The sequence below is a fragment of the Populus trichocarpa genome, chromosome 11, assembly GCF_000002775.5.
Source record: "Populus trichocarpa isolate Nisqually-1 chromosome 11, P.trichocarpa_v4.1, whole genome shotgun sequence".
NCBI lineage: Eukaryota > Viridiplantae > Streptophyta > Magnoliopsida > Malpighiales > Salicaceae > Populus > Populus trichocarpa.
Window position 1 is genome coordinate 405,009 of NC_037295.2, and position 19,092 is coordinate 424,100.

The following is a 19,092-nucleotide window of genomic DNA, read 5'->3' on the forward strand; positions in this document are numbered from 1 at the left end:
TGGTCTCCTAATTAGGGTTTGGTAGGTCAATCTAGGTTGACTTAAATTATTTTTTTGTTTTATTTTTTTTTCAATTTAATACTTCAATATTGGGTTGATAGGTAATTAAGCTTCATTTTTTTATTTTCTTTTCATAAGATTATTACGGTCTTAAGATCTAGGTCGCGGGTTAGGTCGATTATTACGGTCTTCATTTTTTTATTTCAACCTTCAATATTGGGGTTGATTGAGAATTAGAATTCATAATTTTTTTTTATTTGTATTCTATGATGTTATCTTTGTCTCATAACTCGGATCATGAGTTTGGTCAGTTGACCTGAGTGGTTTATTATGTTTTTTTTATTTCATCCTTCAACATTAGGTTTATTGGGAATTGAGTTTCATAATTTTATTTTATTTTTTTTCTATAGGGTTATTCTGATATCATAACTTAGGTTTAGAAAATTAACCCGAATTGACTTGACTTCTTTTTTCAGTTGATTTTTTTTAATTTTATCCTTCAACATTGAGTTAATTGAGAATTGAGTTTCATAAAAAAAATATTTTTCTTTCTAGAGGGTTATCAAGGCCTCATGATCTGGGTAGCTAATTAGACAAGTTAACCAGTGTTGTTTTGAGTTCATCTAATATGTTGTCGTTTTAATATTTTTTAAAAAATTATCTTTATATTTTTAGTGAAACAATATTTTTATCAGTAATTCAGGTTGTTTTTGGATTTGCAAAGTCAATCATATAATATCAAGTCAATTCCCATATAATTTGATTTAATTTTTTTTCTAAAAAAACACATTAACAATATTTAAATATTTTACTTATATATATAAAAAAAAGTTTGATCCGACTCGGAGTACTGTGAAGGTAAGGATCTAGTACGATTCGAAGAATGAAACAAAGATAAGGCTTTGTAGTGTAAAACCTAAAAAAAAAAAAAAAAACCTAGTGTAAGTTTTAGACTAAAAAAAAGCAAAACTTTGAAGTTGATGATAAGAAAAAGTAATGGAAAACACGCAAATAAAAGTTCAAATATAGATAAAGTATACAGATAAACTAGCCTATTATCCCATGCTATACTGCGAGGCAGAGTAAAAAACATTTGAGTGCAAAAAAAATAAAAATTGTATAGGTATTGGTAACATATCTTCTAAAAAAAAATTTTAACCATGAATTGAATGATATTGTTATCTAATATTGAAATAGAAACAAACTAGATCTACTTGGGTTAAACTAATTTGATAGGAAACACTTGTGAGAATAATCTTGAAAAAAAATAAATTGATAAAATAGGTGATGACTTCGAAATTTTTTTGGAAACTTCATTTTAGACTTTATCTTTTTTAGCTATTAGGTAACTGGTCCTTTTAATTTCTAAAAATTCAATTTCAATATCAAACTTTATTTTCTTTATGTTTTAGTCTTTTTTGGGTGAGAGGAGAGAGAGGGGCTCACTAGATTCTAGCATGGAGAGAGAAAGTTGTCGTTAATGATTATTTCGGCTACCAAAACGATCGATTTTGTGTCAAATAGTTTTATATGATGAGGGGAGTTCAAATTAGTTTTTTGTACTTTGAAAGTGCCTATCCGAGCTTAGAGAGATTTTTTTTCGGGTTAATTTTGGGTTTTAAGGCAGTGTTTTGCGTTTTTAGAGGTTATAAATTAGTTTAACAAAGTTCTTATGATATTTTCTAGATATTTTGAATAAACAAATGGGTTGAAAATGGGTTTTGGATGAAAATAATATGAAGAATATTTTCTTGCCAAAAAATTAATATGAATGACCCCATTAACTTAAAAAAATAATTAAAGACCCGTGTGTGTGGACTTAACCTTGTAGGCACAAGCGTTAGCCCTTTTTTGACAGGACAAGTTTTTGACTTAACTTATTAGACCAAGCAGCGTTCTGAACTTATTTTTTTTAATTTTTTTTAATTAATATTGATTTTATATATCTATTTTTTAAATAATTTTTAAGTTTGAATTTTAGCGCGGACATTAATTTCAGGTTAGTTTTCAGTTTGTCTTTGTGAAACTTTATGAGTCTCCTGCTTAGCTGTATGTCTAATAAGTGAGAAAGCTTGCGAGTGGAGAAGACGTTACCCGCGTGGATGCCCGAAGTATCCACGTGTACGAGAGAAGAGAAATCTTCCTTACATGGGGCATGCGTGCCATGTACAACATCAGTTAAGTTGCAAGTTGCACAAATAATTAATCGGAAGTGGCCAAAAAAGTGTAAGGAATTCGATATTCATTCTCACAGCTAAGTTTGCAATCTCTCTCTCTCTCTCTCTAAGCGGCATTTGAAAACTCTTACCAACTTGTATTTTTAAAAAAATTAAAAGTTTTTTATTAAAAATTAATTTTTTTATATATTTTGGATTATTTTGATGCGTTAATCTCAAAAATAATTTTAAAAAAATAAAAAAATTATTTTAATATATTTTAATATAAAAAATCATTTAAAAAACAATAATAATTACACTCCCAAACAGATTAACAGTAAATCTCATGTGCCTACGTGACAAATCGGTTGCACTTTTGGCTCATTATAACCAAACAAGAAAAGATAAATTAATGTTTGATTAGGCGCCAACATATAACGTTCTTTTTGGCACCGACAATATTAATTTCAGGTTAGTTTTCAGGTTACAAACTTTACGAGTCCAAGAAAGATTATTACCAAACCACTTCCAACTGCTTTCAATTATTGGCAGATATAATAATGAAATGATTTGGGTTATGAAAATACCAAGAACCAAGAAATGCGGAAAGAGCAGTAGCATATTGAGAAACAATCAAGTCAATAATGTCAGGCCAGCCAATCAATCAATCAATATTATTGGCAAACAGTCTATGAACTTAAACCACAATTGGGACGTCATGATCAATGCAAAGTACAGTCAACTTGTAGATTAAAGAGAAATTAACCCTCAAGGGAAACCACTTTGAATGGTGGGGTCTCAGTTTTCTTTTCAAAATTGTATGTGCACCAGCACCACATAAGCGAAGATCTTCAATCAATAATCCAACCACTAATTTCATTCATAAAGTTGGATGGCACCACTCTCGGTTTCTGTGAAATGTGGACGTAAAGTGTGTTTCCCTAATGGTCTGATATTCGCTCGCAAATTGGCAACAAGAGGAGGCCGGGAATATTCTTGCTTTGCTACACGAGGCATGAGCAGCTAGCTTACCTATGATCCTATCTATGGCCTTTTGTACATGTTCCTTGACATGACCCCCAATGACTTGTTTGAGAGGGTGCGTTTGGCGAGCAGAAGAAATTTGGCTGGACAAGATGAATTTGTCGTCCCATGGAGAAAAACAAGGAGCTTTTGGAACACACCAACTAACTTGCAGATGAACTTGTTTTGTCTGGTTTCATGCATCAAGTGCTATCTATGTGTATAGCATTATTTAAGTGTATATATATATAGTAGTGAATAATATCCTGGAGATATTTTACTAAAATGTTTTTACGAGCATAATTATTAAATCTAATTTAGTCTCATTAGTTAGAATTAGAGAACTAATTTTGATCTTGATATGGCTACAATTAAGTGATTTAACCATGTCAATACCAAAAAAACTTTTAAAAAACTTGAAATAATATTGTTTTAAATAAAAATAATATATATGAGTTAAGCATAGTTTCTTTTCTGGATGAAACTTCAGAAAAAATCTGACAATTATAATTATAAATAAGTTTAACTTCTGATTTCTAGCTTTTAAGCAACTTTTCGAAAATTACAAAACCTTTTTTTTTAATGACTTTTGAGGGGGGATACTTACAAAAATACCATGTCGCCTAACGGGCTCTAAATCATGCAAGGCTGTCATGTTGATGCATGGCTAGCACATGGGCTCAGGGGGACCCTTTAGTCCGGCGAGCCCTAAAGAGGGGAAATTTTCAAATGGGAGCACAAACGGGTTCTTTTGGCCGACAAAAGAATCTTTATCTTGTCTAATCCATGGCACAATGAATGGGGACAGAAACTGTTGAGAGGGGTGTTTTGAGATGCCTCACCGGCTCACTGTGATCATTAGATGCCTTACCAAGTAGTGAATAAGATACCTTGCGTGCATCCGCTTTAGAGACAGAGATCTTTTAGTCTTACTTCGTAAAGGATGTTAGGTAAGAAGAGACATTTTTAGAATGTAGAATTCGGCCTGGAGTCCAGGACTATACATGGCATGTACTGTAGCCGCCTAGTGCCTAGCCACTCTGTTAAGGCTACAGTCCTTTCCTCAGTTCAGGGCTGGGCTTGTGAGCCATGGGCTGGTTACTGCAGATTTTGCAAGTGCTAATCCAGCAAGGATCTAGTAATGGTTCCTTGTACTCATTTACTTCAATCCTATTCACCAAGTTGGGCCATGCTTGCATGGGTTACTCTGGTTTGGAGGACTGTAGGGGAAGAACAGATGCCAGCAACATGAATAAAGCGGGAAGCGAGAAAATGTCAAGCAAGCGAAACAACGGCATACAATTTACAAGACAACGCAGAAGAATACATTTTGGAATCACAAAATTCAACTCCATTTTCCAATCAACCAGCCGCCAACCCTCCTTTTTGTATACAAGGAAACATATATTCAAGGTCTTCATGTTCATAAAATCGGTTCACTTGCTGCAAGAAACAGCTCCATCATGCCTAGAGACAGTATGCAACCCTCTTGCAGCTTTTGCTAGAATTTCTGAATAACAACTGAATTGGCAAGGCCTGCCTGCTCTATTGTCTGTGTTGGATCAGTAAGAAGCTTAGGTGGGAACCCCATCAACTGCAGTTGATAATTAAGAGCAGCCCCAGGCCTGGAAGCATCTATGAAGGATCGAATGTCATTGACTGTGTGATGATTATTAAAGTGGGTCACCATGCGGGTCCCATCAGCCAGCCTAAGCTGAATTGAAGTCGATGGCAGTGTTTCATCCACAACCAGGCCCATAAAAGGGGTTGGAGCAGAGTTCAGAGGAGCAGAATCAGCTGTTGGTTCAGTTGCAAGTGCAGTACTGCTGCTTCCTAGAGTTCTCCCTACACCTTGGAATGGAACATGGCGCTGCCTCTCTGGTTCCTGCAGGAAAACAATGACAGAGGAGTGTCAGTACGGCTCAGCACCAATGTCTTTCAAACACATGTACCAACACCGATGTATTTCAAACACAAATGTAAAAGCATGCTGATGCTCTTTTCGGGAACAAGTACTGACCAAAACACTGACTCGGAGATTAAAAAAGGATGACAATTTCTGAAGTTCCAAAAATAATTATTAGTCTAAGTAAGAAAAGAGTGAGAGAAAGAGACTCACTGGGCACTTTTGATCCTTCCTAATCAAATTGACATGAACTGAGGACCTTCTATCCGCTGGTTCAAGCTCCTTCGGACACTCGGACTTCCTGATGCTCTGCAATAAAACATTATAAAACAAAATCATAATATCACCACAAACAATACTAACGAAGAAATAAGGGAGCAGGAATCAGTAAAACACGACGACATAAAACAAAAGCTGCCCTAGCATATGCTGCTATAAGTAAAGGTTCAAGAGAACGTAGAAAAAGAAGTCTTAGGATGAACTACCTATCTAGCAGAATCATTAGTCATTATTGAAACAAGCAAGATAGTGAAAAGATATTGATTGAGAATGATGCAATTACCACGAGCTTTGAATTTTTCTCACACATAAGGGGTGGAAACAATCACCAACTACAAATCAAAACTCCACTTTGTGAAAATTTTCTTCTCACTCTATATAATTTCTTTTATTTCATTTTATATCTGTATTGCTATTACCTCTATGAAAGATGCATTTTCAGGATCATCCAGACTCCTCAAAGGGCCATCATTTACAGTGAAACCATTCGTCCAGAAAACAATATTGTGAACAACAGCTTCAGGTTGTTGAGGAGCAGATGGTACAGTCTCCCCTGAGAGTAATCTACCAGTTCCACTAAAGCTACTTGAGCTTGAAGATTGATTAATATTCTCCAAAGGCCCTTCAACAGCACCAAGCTGTCTAGCTTGATTGAAAATTGCATCCACGTCATTACCCTTTGTAGGATCTTGGACAAGCATACCACTGCAACCGTAAAAATTAGAATTGCACAAAGTACTTAAATAAACACATTTCATACATATATTATATAAAGGAAGGAATGGCCAAGGGCAACAAGTCAGATAAAAACAAATGATAGACATAGGCATTAGCAACTAAAGCTTTGTGAAATATTTCAGGAGCCACAGTTGTGGGATTGAAAAGCATTCTAACATTTGCAAGATAAAGAGCAAAAAATCTTAAAATTATTGAATTAACAAATAGTTGAAAATATGAAAATACACCAAGATCAAATTTGGTTCCTTACAATATTACAAAGGATTGGAAATTATAAATGCTTTAAATACAAAATATAACGGAATAGCTTATGACACGGCCCTATAAATATATGACAGAAATAAAGCTAACAAATTTATTGGCGTCACCTGTCTTGGTAACCCAAATCAACGCAAAGTTTTGATCGTCTCACTGGTTTTGAGACAGTAAAATTAGGGTTCTGGAAGATATCAGAACATTAACTCAACATGAAAACAGTGCTGTTGAGCTTGGCTGCTGGGGTGTGGAGAGGATTTCATTTCTTTTGGGGTGGCCTTTCCTAGTTTTAACAGTGGGTTATTGCCATGCCAATCTGCTGTGGCTTTCAACCAAAGACAGACCGTTAAACTGGGTTTCTCTGGAAAATGTTTATGTTTTTTATACTTCTGAAACAGCTTGAGCCTTGAGAATAGCCAACTTATGCAAAAATGCAGAAGAGTAAAACTTTCCCCAAGTTTTTGTTCCCCGGACCACCCTTGTGGGACAGTAGCTGGGGAATGTCCTATTCTCTTTCTAGACTAAATGTCACTCATATCAGGTGCAAATCCCAGCCCAAGGTCTTGTTCAAGTCCAAGTCCTATACTTTCAGGAACAAGAAGGCTATCACCAGCTAACAGCATCAGATTCTCACCACCTATGCAGCTGCATGAACATGACAATCCGAGAAGGCTACACTTTTTACAAGGTTTGCTAAGTTCCTATCCAATATGGTTACCGCAAGCTGCACATATAAGGTTAGAATGAATATGGCAACTAAAATATCACTCATATCAGGTGCAATCTTCAAGTTTAACTCCCAATCAATCCCGTGCTTTCTGGAATAAAGCGGGAAACACCAGCAAACAGCCTTGAATTCCCATCATCTCCACAACCTCATGAACCTGGAAATCAGATGGGTTACACTTTTTGCAAAGTTTGCCAAGTGCCTTCCCAGAGTCTTTCCAACTACAGGAAGCACATGAGGGGTGGAAAACACCGGGTCAAACTGCAGGAGCTGAAATTCAAGGACCACTTAGAAGATCAAAAGCAGGACGATGAAGTCAAAACTTGCCAAGAAAGGTGGCAGATGCAGTGAGATAGCACAGCGGAGATATTGGTGCAAACTGTGTAATATTTGGTGCACAACGAAGGGAGAAAGCATATCCTTAACCCCATGAAATTGAGAAAAAGAGGGCAATGCTTAGTCGTAAAGAAATGGATGGAATGTGATATCCTGATGTCTCAACCGGAGTAAGAATACGGACAAGCAAAATCTAGATTTTATTCTCCAACTTTTACTAATCTAATGTAGCTATTGCTAGTCGGATTTATAAGAAGTTTAGAGTTCCAACAATCTGGAAGGCTTCTAACTTTTTAATCACTGGTACGACTTGCTAGTAGCTGCATCCTTGTAGAACAGAGTTTCTATTTCAAAGGAAATGGATTGCTTGATGGCTGACACCGTCTTTTAGATGTGTCAGCCAGTTTTGTTGGCTATTTGTTTTTGTTTAACACAACAGAGAAGGAAGCTGTTTTCCTATATCCGACGCAATCTTGAGAAGGCATATAAATCAAATTTAAATGGGAGGTCATCTTCATCTTCCATTTTGAGAAGACATATATCAAGCATTTTTTTTTTGGAAAATATCCTACACGGTCTCATTCTTGCTCATGACAACAAGGAAACTTCTAATTTTTCATATTTTAGTCCATGCCCAGCACCAATTCTTGTCAAGTGGGAGTAGCAATGCTGCAAACCCGCAAGATTACTCCTTCACAGTCTCTTACCTCATTGATCCATTCAAATCTGCTCCACTACCCTGAAAAACTTGATATTATAGTCCAACCTTACTATTAAGATTTTTTTAGTTTTAAAAATTATTTTTTATATATATTTTTTGATCTGATATTAAAAATAAATTTTAAAAAATAAAATAAATTATTTTAATGTATTTCTAAGAAAAAAAACTTTGAAAAACAATATTTATCACACTTCCAAACAGTTCATATCTTATTCAGGTCCCATGGAAGATCTTGCAAAATCCCTAACTATACTTCAAGAAATGGATTGTTTCTAGGGATTATGCCAGGCAGCATATGATCATACCTTCAACAGCAAATGAAAGTATATATATATATCTCTTGATATTAAATCCTTGAACTTACTATGTCTCGACACCTTCCTTGCATCAGGATTTGTAGTGTTCACATCTGTCTTTCATGCCATAAATGTTCCTCTTTGTTTTAAGATAGGAAGAATCTCAAGTCATTTAAACATTCCAAACCCTGCAACAATCCATACTAGGGCAAACTTTTGTGTTTTGAACATAGTTATAAAACCCGACCCGGTAGTTGACCCAGTAAAATGACCGGGTCACGGGTCTTGTGGGTCAACCCCTCTCCTTAAATATAAAGAAATCAAACTGCTACATCATCCCTAAACCGCATAACCCAGTGATGAATTGCTTACCTTTTCCTACCCACTTTTAGCATAAGCAGCCGAATGAAGAAGAAAATACTTGTGTAACTAAAATTTAAACAGTAGAACAAAAATAAAATGGTATTAGTTTCCAACAAATCCAAAAGATTCCTTAAAAATCACAATAAATCATAAAACATAAAAAGAAAAAAAAACTTCATTTCCCATATGTTCACTGTTGCAAAGCTAATCAATCAACAAGAAGATCAAAAACTAACAATCAACAAGAAGATCAAAAACTAATAATACAGGCAACATGGAGGAAATGCCTTCACAGTCAGTGCTCAATGTGAATATGACATGAGAGGCAAAGTTCTTGGTCATGAGTAAGAGGATGTGCTCGAACTGTGTTTGATGCTGTTAGCCGATGGATTATGCAGTATGCCCGGAGCTGTGGTAGCTATCAGAGTAACTGAAAAAGTTGAACAACTTGTAGTCTCATTAAAAACCAGTTATGTAAATCAAGAATGAAACCGACAACAACAAAGTTCATGTTTGCAAATCATATCAGATGTTTCTCTTCATGGGTGACTAAAGGATGGTTGTCAAATGAGTACTTTTTTCAATTATTTGTTCCAATCCGAAGAAGAGCTTAAAAAGCATGGAAAAAAGAGGGAATCAATCAAAATCTGCAGCAATTGTTTGCAATAAGAAATCTCAACAAAGAAAAAAACATAAAAAAGTAAGCAGCGAAAGAGAAATAGAGCACCTGTAGAAATAAACACTAATTTCTCCGATGAAATCTCAACCAAATATTTGTTCTGCAAAAGATAAAAGAGAAGGAAATTGGGGGCGGGCTGCTCTTCTTAGGAAATTAGGGCATCATTTTGCTGCCAGCGACTCAAAGGAAAGTTAATGTATATATACGCCGGGTCTCGCCCGGGTCATGGGTTGACCCGCTGGGTCGACCGGGTTTGACCGTTTTTTTGCGCTAGCCGGTTTTTAACCTTGCCCGGACCGGTCTAGCCACCAGGTCGACCGGGTCCCGGGTCGACCCGCCGGGCCGGTCCGGGTTTAATAACTGTGGTTTTGAATGAATACTTCGATTAGTTATAAACTAACTGTAGAAGGGAAAAGATCTCATATGCAAAGCAGGATTAACATGCATTTCTAGGCAGTCCCAATGCAGAATGAAGTCTGAACCTCTCTGTTTCATGAATGCAATTACCAAGTAAAACCTAACTTGGATTAGATCATCTCATAGTGAAAGAACATCATTCACAAGTAATAACAAGACAGTGTAAGTTGTATATATCATGGAAGGCAAGGAAACTGCAGCTCCTGGTATGCCAGATGGCTGTAAAAACATCACTAAGCACAAGGTTTCAAGGTTTAATTGAGAAAAATCAGAGAATAGAGAAACTAAATTGCAAAAAGAACAGGTAATTCCAATGCACAATGCCTAACTTATGGAAATTCTAAGGCAGAGAAGACAATAAAAAAACAAATGAAAATGCAGAGCCATTGTGATTTAAAATGTAGAAGAGTTTACAACTGATGAAAGATTCAGTTTTTCATTGTAAAATTTCAATATCTGGGTAGATTCAGAACGGTGATTTATGAACATCTGCCGGAACTTATTTTCAGGTGTGTAGAAGAACGCAGTGCTTCTGAAACTCTTCTCAACCAAGCCTTTAGAAACTAGAAATTGCAATAACAAAGCCCTTGGAACAAGCCTTTTGTCCAGGCTATATGATGGTATAGTTGGGTTTTTGGCAAGATAGGAAGACTCCCAACCCAATTGGTTGACAAAAAGATCCATCACTGCCGTGATCTTCTCTTCAGATAAGCTCATAAACCAAGGATTCTTTACAAATGCTGCAAGAATTTCTTCTTGAGACAAACCCCATCTCCTATACACATCAAGCTTTTTTTCCCATGTGGATGTGGTCATGGACCTCAGCAACACAATTGCTACAACAAATTGACTCTTGGAAGGATGAAATCCCATTAGACTTGCTTTCTGAACAAGCCTTTTGAAATTCTCCAGATTCGAAAGCATAATACCAGGCTTTATCCGAACTGATAGAGCAATATTCTTCATAGGGACTCCATTTTCTAACAAAATATCAACAATACGTGCGGCCTTTTCAAGACCAGCATCTAGAAGGCGCGGGTCAAGTTTGACTGCTTTGATAGCCATGGCATCAGATTGGAGCAAATTTTCAAAGAAATCAAAAGCAGGGACTAACTTGTTTTCAAAGCTAATTCTCAAAATCCACGGATAGGTTGATATAATTTTGACAACATCAGGGCTTGAAAACCCTTTAGAATGGAAAAATCCAAGCTTGGGCAAGAGTGTTCTGTGAGGTTTACACAAAAGCACTCTAGGCCATCTCCTCACAAGGTTCAAAATATGGGCCTTTGAGAAGCCATGGTTCTTGAAAATCTCAAGAACAGAATCAGCATTACCTGGGGTTTCAAAATGAACCTGTTTAGAAACTTCTAAAGCAGGTTTTAGAGAGAACCCACAAATGTTCATAAGGTATGATACTGTAAAGGAGTGTTCTTTTACATCATCTGAATTCACAGATGAAATGTTTCTGAGGCATGATAATATTGAAGGGTTTTCAAGAAAATAGTGTAATTCTTGATGAACTGATGAACTAGGTCTAATGGAGCATCCTAACCCCAAGCTTTTGCAGAGAAACCTAAACATTGGGAGCTGACGTTTGAAGAAGAACTAGGAAATGAAATGCTACTTACCTCTGCTTGAAGATCATTCCATGAAAGCAACTGTTAAACCCTAGCAAGATAACCAGTAGAGAGGCTGCACAGGGAAGGAGACCTAACCGAGAACGAGGTTGTCTTATTTTTGTGGGCTTCTTTGCTTGCTTTTAGAGTTTCCTGGACTATAAGCCCTATGCAATGGCTTGCAACTTCGCATGGACTATAGATAGTTATGTTATTGGGCTTTAGTCTTCGAGGCTTATGCATATCACATGTTATGAAATTAGAAAAACAGAGCTAGAAAACTATTATCCATCTCCATCTCTATTTTTTCTTCTTCGAGAAGTTGAAAGAAATGAAAAGCAAGGTGATTTGAATTGTCACTTGTCTTTTAAATTTCATCAGATTTTATCATGAAGTTCAATAATTATATATAATCCAATTAAATGTAATCGTTTACTAGTTGGTTTCCCAAAAGAAATTGCTTATTAAAATCAATTATGTATTTATAGGGTGGCTGAAATCTTAGAAAGGGCACTTCCTCGTAAGCTAGCCGAGCTCTTTTCTTTCCATTCATCAATATAAAAATATAACAAAAAATATGAAATCAAAGATAAGTATACATAAGGTTAGGAATACATAATTAATACATAAAGAGAGTATACATAATTAATACATAAAGAGAGCATATTTCTCTAGTTCTCCAAGAAACGCACTTATCGGGAAGGGCAGTTACGAACTCCGAACAGAATTAGTCTCAATTTTTAAAAGGGTACAAGGATACCCAGATAAAAACAAAAAAAATAACTTATTTCAGAGGTCCAAATAGAATGTATATATCTAACATAAAAAGAGAGTAGGAACTTTATATTGATTTTTCTGGTTTCTACCTGTGAGAATGAAGGCACTTTATTTATACATAAGGTTAGGAATACATAATTAATTCAAAATTATCTAGAACCAATTTAAGACAATTCATTGAATTTGCATAATCAATGAATCTGAGAGGTTCTATGGAACCGAATTAATTCAAAATTAACTAATCAAATCAAGTAACTTTTCAAAGATCAATGCCATGAAATCTTTGTTTAAAGATTGATGACACTTTGATCAATAGTTTAAGAAAATTAAATACATTTTAGTGTAGATAATATATCCACCGGTTCTCACTAGAAATAGGAATTTACCTATGTAACCTTTAAATTAAATACAATTTATTGCTATCTGCACTGAATGTCTCGAATCTTGCAACATGCGAACGATCGATGAAAGGCTAAAATGAAAGAGTCTAGACAGCCTGCGAGTGTTGGCGTGTAGTTCTTCACATTTTGACCTTGATGCTTGTCTTTTTTGGCAGCTAGCACAGCCTACCGTAAGGTATTTAAGACTGACAATGGCTCTGGAAAATATTTAAAGTGTGGCTGAGAGTGTTATAATTTAGTATAATAATTTGCTTTGGACCCAACAAAAAATATAAATAAATAAAATACATTGCTTCGGTTTTTTTTTTTTAACTTCGATTTTTGTGGGATAATTCGTGTTCTTATATACATTTTTTTGTTTATAAATATTATTAGAGGTATGTTCATTTTCTTCACTTTCTAATGTCAAACTTTTTACACTTACATATAAAAGAATTTATTTTAATTTGATATTTGAGTTTATGTAAATTTTAATCCCAAATATTTTTATGTAATGGAATGTTTAGAAAATAGTATTAATCCAAAATGTGGGCGATCTTCTAATCTAAAATCTTAGTTTGAACAGATGCTAGAATTTGACAGGAGTCGGTTGTTCTTTTGTCTCATCAAAAACCAAAAAAAAAAAAAAAAATTAATGTTTGATTAGCCGACAATACATGAGATTCTTTTTGGCAACGACATTTTCAGGTTAGTTTTCAGTCTTTGTTATACTTTATTAGTGCAAGAAATATAACTTATAATATCTTCAAAATAGAAATTACTTGAATGTTTTTTTTAATTATTTTTTAGTTTATATTTGAGAATAATATAAATTATACTTTAAAATCTTACCTAATAGTTTAAGTTATTGAATTATAATTTTTTTTTAATATGACAACAGAGCCTTAATAACCAAGCGGTAATGGGTTTAAATCTAACTATTCTTATTTATTTGATAAAAATTAAATATAATATAGTATGAGTCTGTGCAAATTTTAAGTTAGAATGAATTTTACTTGAAGGGATGTATTAAAAATAATATAAATTATATTTTAAAATTTTACCTAACAATTTAAATTATTGAATTGAAATGATTTTTTAATAATTTAATTTCTCAAATTGAATTTTTAAGTTAATTTTAGAGTAATTTTTACAAATATTCAGTATAATCTAATGATTTTTCTAAGCTGGAGCACATTACACAGACTGCTGAGCTAGGTGGTCTGATATTTCAAATTACCTTTGCTTTTCTTTTCTTTGAACTTTCTAAATACAATACAGAAGGCCCATTGTCACGCAACAATTAAGAAAGTTGGATGTATACGAGCGACAATCACTTTATCATGACAGGATAAGTATGCAAACTCTTCTATCTCTATCTTTTTAAATGTTTTTTTTTAGATGTTGATGTTTTTTAAAATATTTTTTTATTTTGAATTATATTAAAATAATTTTTTATTTTTTAAAAATTATTTTTAATATTAGCACATTAAAAGGATCCAAAATATAAATAAAAAATTAATTTTTAATAAAAAAATTAATTTTTTTAAAAAAACGGATTCATCCGCATTCCTAAACACTCACTCTACAAATGGCAAATCGGCTGCACTTTTGGCCATCAAGTAACATTCTTTTTGGCAACGACCTTAATTTCAGGTTATCTTTGTCAAACTTTATGAGATTCACAATTTGTTTCCAAGATCACTTACAGTTTCTTGCTATCTGCATTTTATGTCTTCAATCTAGCAATATGCGAACGATCGATGGAAGGCTAAATGCAAGAGTCTAGACAGCCTGCGAATGTTGTGGTGTGGATCTTCACATTTTGACCTTGATGCTTGCCTTTTTTGGCAGCTAGCTCAGCCTCACATTAAAATTTCCAATAGTATAACCACTGCAATTCTCTTGCCCTGTTTGCCCGCCACAAAAAGGTTTTAAAGCTTAATCGTTTAGAATTTGTCTTCAATACTGATTGAAATGATATCACAAGGTCAGAAAATGGTACTTTGGGTGTTTTAAGGATAATTTCGCGGCAGTCAAATGTCAGACATAAAGTATTTTCATCTGGTTTTGGTAAGGACCAAATTCTTAATAAAATAAACGAGGCTTAGATTGAGAAGTTGAAGATACATCAAATACATAACACACCAGTACTACTGACAAAATGAAAGATCCATACATATACAAGAAGCTAGCAGCCTCTACACTCCTCTCTTGCTACCCATGGAGCCATGAGCTAGAAAGGATTAATCCGTATGAGAGGGTACGCTGCATAAAAAAGCAAATACAAGGAACAAAAACATAATATGTAAATCACACAACACAGGAAAATTAAAAACACCTAGCACATTACTAAGAACACCTTGCTAGAAAAACAGTCACTAACACGCATACTGCAAGCATAATATATTTTACCAATAGGCAAAGATAAGTCCCCTATTGGACAGGGGCCCAAACATTGAATATCATGTGTTCAGTTCTGATTTCGTAGCTCACTTCATCATCTTCATCTACTTCCCTGGTCAGAACGATCCTATCTCCGACTCTAAGGCCCTTCTCTTGCACAAGTGACAACCACTCTCCAGTGATGGCTGGTTTTGGATGGCCTTGAGCCCGAGTAGAAATCTTAAGATTCCAGACTTTCCCAAGAGTATCTCGTGCATCAAAACGCACTGAATTATGGCCCTGGGACAATAGTGGAAAGGCCCCAAGACTCTGGGTTGGATAAGCTAGACGGTTTTCTAGGTCTGTGCGCGTTAGGATTTTATTTATGAGCTCCTCCGCCATTGATGCTAGAAATGGATTTCAAGAGCACTAATCAGGTTTTTTGACAGGTTGAGAAACAGATGAATGTTGGAGGGCTAGCTATTATAGCATTTTTATAGGTGTAGAGATTGCACGTTCACTGTTAACTCTTGTTCATTATCGTTCGATATCAACATCCTAGATTGCGTTGTCACATTTGGTGGTTTGGTCGGCAAGGCATTCCATGGTCAAAAAGTTAATCGGAGATGTGATTATTTCTGATCTTTGACAAATTATAACAAATGCAATGATTTGAGTTTCTTGGTAATCATTTGTCCAATGAGCAATTCCAGTTGATTTGAAAGTTGCATAAACGTTTTAATTTTAAATCTTTTAACTTTTTAAAAGAAGAATATTATCTCATTATAAGCAAATCATTTTTAGCTTAGAAATTGGATGTGGGTGTAATTGTTGAAAAGTGTATTAACTTTTTTAAATTATAAAAACACAAGATTTTTTAAAAACAATTCAAGAAAATAACTTATTTATTATATAATAATATATGAAATAACCCAGTCTCGTGATTCGAAAAACAAATTTAGAAGATTTGCTCCATTTAACTTATTTAACTTATTTTTTTTTTAATTTTTTTTTTAATTTTATGATTTAATATTATATTATTGGGTTGCAGAGTTAAAGGAGTTGAATTGAGTTTTTCTTAATTTTCTTTATTGATTTTCTACTGTTTTGCTTTTAATTATCGTTATTATTATTATTATTATTTGCTTAAGAATTTACCTTTATTGTTTCTATTTAGTTTATTTTACAAGGTGTCATCTGCCGTTATAAATTTGGCCATGTATTTAGCATGCTCAATAAAATTAATTTTTTGTCATATGCTTTTTTAAAATTTGAATAAAATCATATCTCAATGTTTTAGAATGGGCTTTGATCCTGTACAGATATAGATATAGAGATTTATTAGATTAAAATATTATTAAAATAAATTAAGAATCATCATTTAATAATTAAAAAAATTAAAGATATTAAAATACGCACCGGCTCATATTAAGAAAAATTAAAAGTCATTACCTAGCAATTAAAAGAATTGAGAATCCTAAAATATACATTAACTTTAAAGATTGAGGTAAAAAAATTAGTTATGCTTAATAAATAAAAAAATGTCATTTTTACTACCTTATTTCTTATGAAATGTTTTATTATATGTTTTTCTCCTAAGACAAATTTGTCTGTTTGCATCCAATATAAAAAATAACCTTAAAATATAGAAAGTCAAACAAAAAATTTTTAAGGATAAAAATATATCTACTATTTAAGGATAAAAAAAACTTTTTTTTGATGAAATATGTTAGAAAGTCAAACAAAATTATTTTTGGATTTAAAATCACATCTACAACTCTTAATTTGAGATAGTTATTTAAGAGTATTATAAAAATTTTATCCATGAGATTACTTGAGTAGAAAAGTTTGTCTCAATTGACACACCAGCGCTCTGATATTTTTGAGAGTGCAATTGTGATTGTTTTTAAAAATATTTTTTATTCAGAAATGTATTAAAATAATTTTTTTATTTTTTTTAAATTATTTTTGATATCAGCGCATCAAAATGATCTAAAAACACTAAAAAATATTAATTTGAAGCAAAGAAAAAAAATAAAAAAATTTACTTTTTTTTCAAAATCATTTTTGAAACGCAAAAACAAACAATATTTAATTTTTTTTTATGTCTATAACTATTATTTTTAATTGGATTCAATTTGTCTAGGGATTTTGTTCTATAAGATTTATTATTTAAGGATGAAATTCATAATAAAATAATTGAGGCATAATATAAAAAAGTTAAAGATACATCAAACTACTGACAAAATAAAATATACATACATTAAATAACTTAAGTTATTGGGTTTAAATAATTTTTTGACAATTATTATTATTATTATTTTATCTAAGAATTGACCTGCATTGTTTCTATTTATTTTATTTTATAAAGTGTCATCCCACCCTTATAAATTTGGCCATGTATTTAGCAATTAGAATGCTCAATAAAGTTATTTTTTTTTAATTTGAATAAAAAAAATATCTCAATGTTTTAGAATTGGCTTCGATCCCTGTACAGTTATAGAGATTGATAAAAGAATGTTGGTTGTGTTCCCTGCTCAAATGGAGGCCACGAGATGAATGGAAGATGTATATTTTTATGTTTTGGAAATTTTTTCTCAAAATCATTTGTAGAGATTAATTTATAAAATATTATTTGTAATTCGATTCAATTGTTCATTTCATATTGTTTAATAAAATAACTTGTTGTTTATCATGCGATAACAGCATCCTAAATTGTTTGAATTAATCATTTTCATCCAAAATTGTTTTAAAAAGGGTATTTTTTTTTTCGGTCTTGTGATGGAATTAAAAATGTTTCACACCTTGTAATATAGTGGTAAGCTAATAATGTACGCAATTGATTATTTCTGATCTTTCACACTACTGAATACAACATAGAAGGCCATCGTCGCTCGACAATTAAGAGAAGTTACCTGTAAACGAGCGACAATCACCCTCATGTCACAAGATCAGTTTACAAACTCTTGTATCTTTTTCTCCCTTAATCCCATGCGCTCGCTTACTTACTATCAAGGTTAGGGTTTGTTTGGCAGTGTAGTTACGGTTGTTTTTCAAATAGCTTTTCGTGTTAAAATACATGTTAATAATTTATTTTTATTTTTTAAAAATCATTTTTGACATCAGCACATCAAAATGATTTAAAAACACTAAAAACATATTAATTTGAAGTTAATAAAAAAATAAAAAAATTAAATTTTATCAAAAACGCTTTTGAAACGCAGAAACAAACAAGTCAATAAAGAGACTTCATCAACCTTATCGTTTAGATGTAATCATCATCGTCCAAGAAATTAATTAATGGAGCAATTAATGTTGGCAGCTTCAAATCCCTGTCCGAAATGTGGTATGTTATAGATTATACTATGGATATCGTGCGAAAATCCCCGTATTCAAAGAGAAAATTAGAGAGAGAGAGAGAGAGAGAAATAGAATGGCAAAAAAATAATCTTATAAGACAAGCTAAGTGATCGACGTGTACGAGAGAAGAGAAATCCTATGCCATGTGCAGCATAAGTTAATTTGCAAGTTGCACAAATAATTATTCGGAAGTGGCCAAAAAGTGATAGGGACTGCCTAGTCCTTTAACTTTTTTAAAAACAATAAAATAACAGAATTACCTAGAAAAAAAATCATAAACTTATTGTCGGGTTTTTTTTATTATCTTTTTATTATATTTTTTTTCTTTTATCACATGAGTTCAGAAGTGATTTGATAACTTATTATATTAAAATATTATTAAAAATTAGTGATTAACACGTAAATTGCACAGCTTAATGTTTGGGTGTGTTCATAGGTTTTGGACATTATGTTTGGCATTATTTTTGAAAGTATGTTTATGATTGTTTTTTAAAATATTTTTCACTTGGAAATATATTAAAAAAAAATTTAAATTTTTTTATTTTTTTGACATCAGCATATTAAAATAATCTAAAACCATAAAAAAAAATTTAATTTAAAATAAAGAAAAAAATAAAAATTTTAATTTTTTTAAAAATACTTTTAAAATCCAAAAACAAACATAATCTTAGCTAAATA

At 32.9% G+C, this 19,092-nt stretch overlaps 2 protein-coding genes across 3 annotated transcripts; both read right to left on the reverse strand.

Annotated features, from left to right (window-relative positions):
• Nucleotides 1–4,507: 4,507 nt before the first annotated feature.
• On the reverse strand, nucleotides 4,508–11,556 carry LOC127903871 (plant UBX domain-containing protein 4-like). 2 transcript variants are annotated; one of them, XM_024581609.2, is made up of 4 exons: nucleotides 11,525–11,556; nucleotides 5,784–6,069; nucleotides 5,299–5,394; nucleotides 4,508–5,064 (listed from the first exon to the last, which is right to left on the reverse strand). In XM_024581609.2, the coding sequence occupies exons 1-4, from the start codon at nucleotides 11,539–11,541 to the stop codon at nucleotides 4,681–4,683; spliced, it is 783 nt and encodes a 260-aa protein (XP_024437377.1). In that variant the 5' UTR covers nucleotides 11,542–11,556; the 3' UTR covers nucleotides 4,508–4,680. The 2 variants fall into 2 exon arrangements, with proteins under 2 accessions (XP_024437377.1, XP_024437378.1); XM_024581610.2 differs by lacking the exon at nucleotides 11,525–11,556 and adding an exon at nucleotides 9,528–10,117.
• Nucleotides 10,255–11,531, reverse strand: LOC18111233 (uncharacterized). Its single transcript, XM_052445500.1, has one exon. The coding sequence runs from the start codon at nucleotides 11,475–11,477 to the stop codon at nucleotides 10,290–10,292; it is 1,188 nt and encodes a 395-aa protein (XP_052301460.1). The 5' UTR covers nucleotides 11,478–11,531; the 3' UTR covers nucleotides 10,255–10,289.
• Nucleotides 11,557–19,092: the final 7,536 nt, after the last annotated feature.

Coding starts and splice junctions, on each gene's coding strand:
- LOC18111233 (XM_052445500.1), bottom strand. CDS start 11,477: ATGTTTAGGTTTCTCTGCAAAAGCTTGGGGTTAGGATGCTCCATTAGA.
- LOC127903871 (XM_024581609.2), bottom strand. Junction 5,395..5,783: donor AAAATGCATCTTTCATAGAG/GTAATAGCAATA, acceptor GTTTTATTGCAG/AGCATCAGGAAGTCCGAGTG. Junction 5,065..5,298: donor GGAAGGATCAAAAGTGCCCA/GTGAGTCTCTTT, acceptor GTTTTCCTGCAG/GAACCAGAGAGGCAGCGCCA.